Source organism: Sarcophilus harrisii, chromosome 3, assembly GCF_902635505.1.
Source record: "Sarcophilus harrisii chromosome 3, mSarHar1.11, whole genome shotgun sequence".
In the NCBI taxonomy this organism is placed as follows: Eukaryota; Metazoa; Chordata; class Mammalia; order Dasyuromorphia; family Dasyuridae; genus Sarcophilus; species Sarcophilus harrisii.
In genome coordinates this window covers 532,983,595-532,985,876 of record NC_045428.1, presented here as the reverse complement: position 1 = coordinate 532,985,876, position 2,282 = coordinate 532,983,595, and the positions used below count along the sequence as shown (strand labels likewise).

Sequence of the window (2,282 nt, the reverse complement as noted above, 5' to 3'; positions counted from 1 at the left end):
TTACATAACTATATCAGGCCATTAATCAAAAGATCTAAGCTTCTATTAGTTTGGAAAACTTCTTTGGATCACATATTATCAGGTACTTGAGCATATATATTATAAGGAGTAGGTAAGGTACATAAATGATTTTTCTAGGGTCACAGATATAGTAACAGTCAAAGGTAGGATTTGAAACTATGTCTTTCTGAACTTAAGATCAATACAGTAATCAACGTGACAGGCTGTTGCCTATGCAGAGATTTTGATAAGAAAATGAAAATCTGTATGATGAAAGTCCTATTCATTGATAGACAGTTTTATGAATACTTACTCTATTGAGAAGTTTTTTAAAAAGCATCCAAATTCTCCTAAATTCTTATTTAATTGCTACAACCTAGCTCAAAAATCATATTTCGTCTATTAATCTCTATCTTTCTCTATAAGATTAAAGCCATAGCACAGTCTTTTTGAACACCACTTTCAAATAGAGACTTAATAAGCCTTCTGAACCAGAATCATCATTCTTTTTCTCTTTTTTTGGTGAATCTTCATCACTGATCAAGTTTAGTACATGGATGCTGTCTTGCACCAGAGGGAGTGACAGGTGGAAAGAATGACTATTGGTGTCATATTAGGGGTATTGTCAAAAAAGCATCCTGATTCATCAACTCTTAATCTGTAATTGGTGATACAGCAATCTTTATCTCAGGTAACCTTCTGGCAAAAGGCATGAGCTACCCTTTCCCGGATCTGTTTGGTCTTCACACCATAGATGATAGGATTGAGCATGGGAGGCACCAAAAGGTAAAGGTTTGCTAACATTATGTGGACCACCCTAGGAACCTGCTGACCAAAGCGATGGGTAAGAAATGTAAAGAGGGCAGGAATATAAAAGGTCAAGATGACACAAATATGGGAGGCACATGTGCCAAATGCTTTAATCCTAGCTTCCCCTGATGGCAAACGTAACACAGCTTGCAGGATCATAATATAAGACACAGCAATGATAATGATGTCAAAACCAACCACAGAGAAGGCCACAAAAAGACCATATCTACGGTTTGCTCTGGTATCAGCACATACAAGTTTCAGGACAGCCATATGCTCACAGTATGACTGGGGAATGATTCTATTAGAGCAAAAGGGCTTCCAGGTGACCATAAAGCAGAAGGGGCTCACCCACAACACACCTCTTACCATCACTGCTATACCTAGTTTGACCACTACTGAGGTAGATAAAATAGTTGAATGGTGCAGAGGGAAACAGATGGCCACATAACGATCCAGGGCCATTGCCATGAGAACACCTGACTCCACAGAAGAGAAAGCATGAATGAAAAAGACTTGGGTGAGGCAGGCATGATACTCAATCTCACATGAACCAAACCAGAAGATTCCCAGCATTTTTGGAAGGGTGGACGAGGACAAAACTAAGTCAGTAAAAGCCAGCATGGCCAGAAAGACAAACATGGGTTCATGGAGGGTGTGGTCAATACGTACTACATGGAGAATGGTAATATTTCCTATTAGAGCCAACATATACATGGCACAAAATGGGAAGGCAATCCAGAATTGAGATTTCTCCAATCCTGGTATTCCAAGTAGGATAAAGGATGTAGGATGGAAAGATTTGTTCCCAGAAGATGACATGATGTGATCCTTATTGCAAGCCATGTTTAGCAAGGACTCTTGCTGCCAAAAACAAAATAAAATACATGTTTAGCATTATGATAAAAAATAAAATAGAGTTTTTGTATGAACTAATATACAAGCTGCAATCAGGAAATACAGTGACCAGGAAAGCAATTCTAATTGTTTTTTTTTTTTTTAAATAAAAATGATAACACAAAATATGCCTATTTTATAACTTTATCAAGGAATACCTTTCAACTGGTGACATAATCAATATGATAATAAAAGTAAATATTTTGCAAATTTTAAAACAATATGACATCTACTATAGCCATTGTTGGAGTGTTAAATTTAATTCTTTTGTCTTGAATCTCAAAAATCTTCAAAATTAGTAGGATAGAGCACTGACCCTGCAGGCAGAAGGACCTGAGTTCAAATCCTGCCTTAGACACTTAACACTTACTAGTTGTGTGATCCTACATAAGTCATCAACCTTTTTTGTCTCACAAAAAGAGGCAAAAAAGATTAAGAAAGTCTTCAAAGTTGAATCAGTAAAAGCAGACATGCAATGTAATTCTAGCAATCTCTATAAAGCTATTCCACATGTTTTTTCTGACTCCAACCAATTATTTGAGGATCTTTTTCAATACCTCCTTTTCATACCTTTT

The 2,282-nt window shown here is 36.6% G+C and overlaps 1 protein-coding gene across 1 annotated transcript; it reads right to left on the bottom strand.

Moving 5' to 3' along the window:
- Positions 1-687: 687 nt before the first annotated feature.
- On the bottom strand, positions 688-1,632 carry LOC100925954 (olfactory receptor 52R1-like). Its single transcript, XM_003764766.2, has one exon. The coding sequence runs from the start codon at positions 1,630-1,632 to the stop codon at positions 688-690; it is 945 nt and encodes a 314-aa protein (XP_003764814.1).
- Positions 1,633-2,282: the final 650 nt, after the last annotated feature.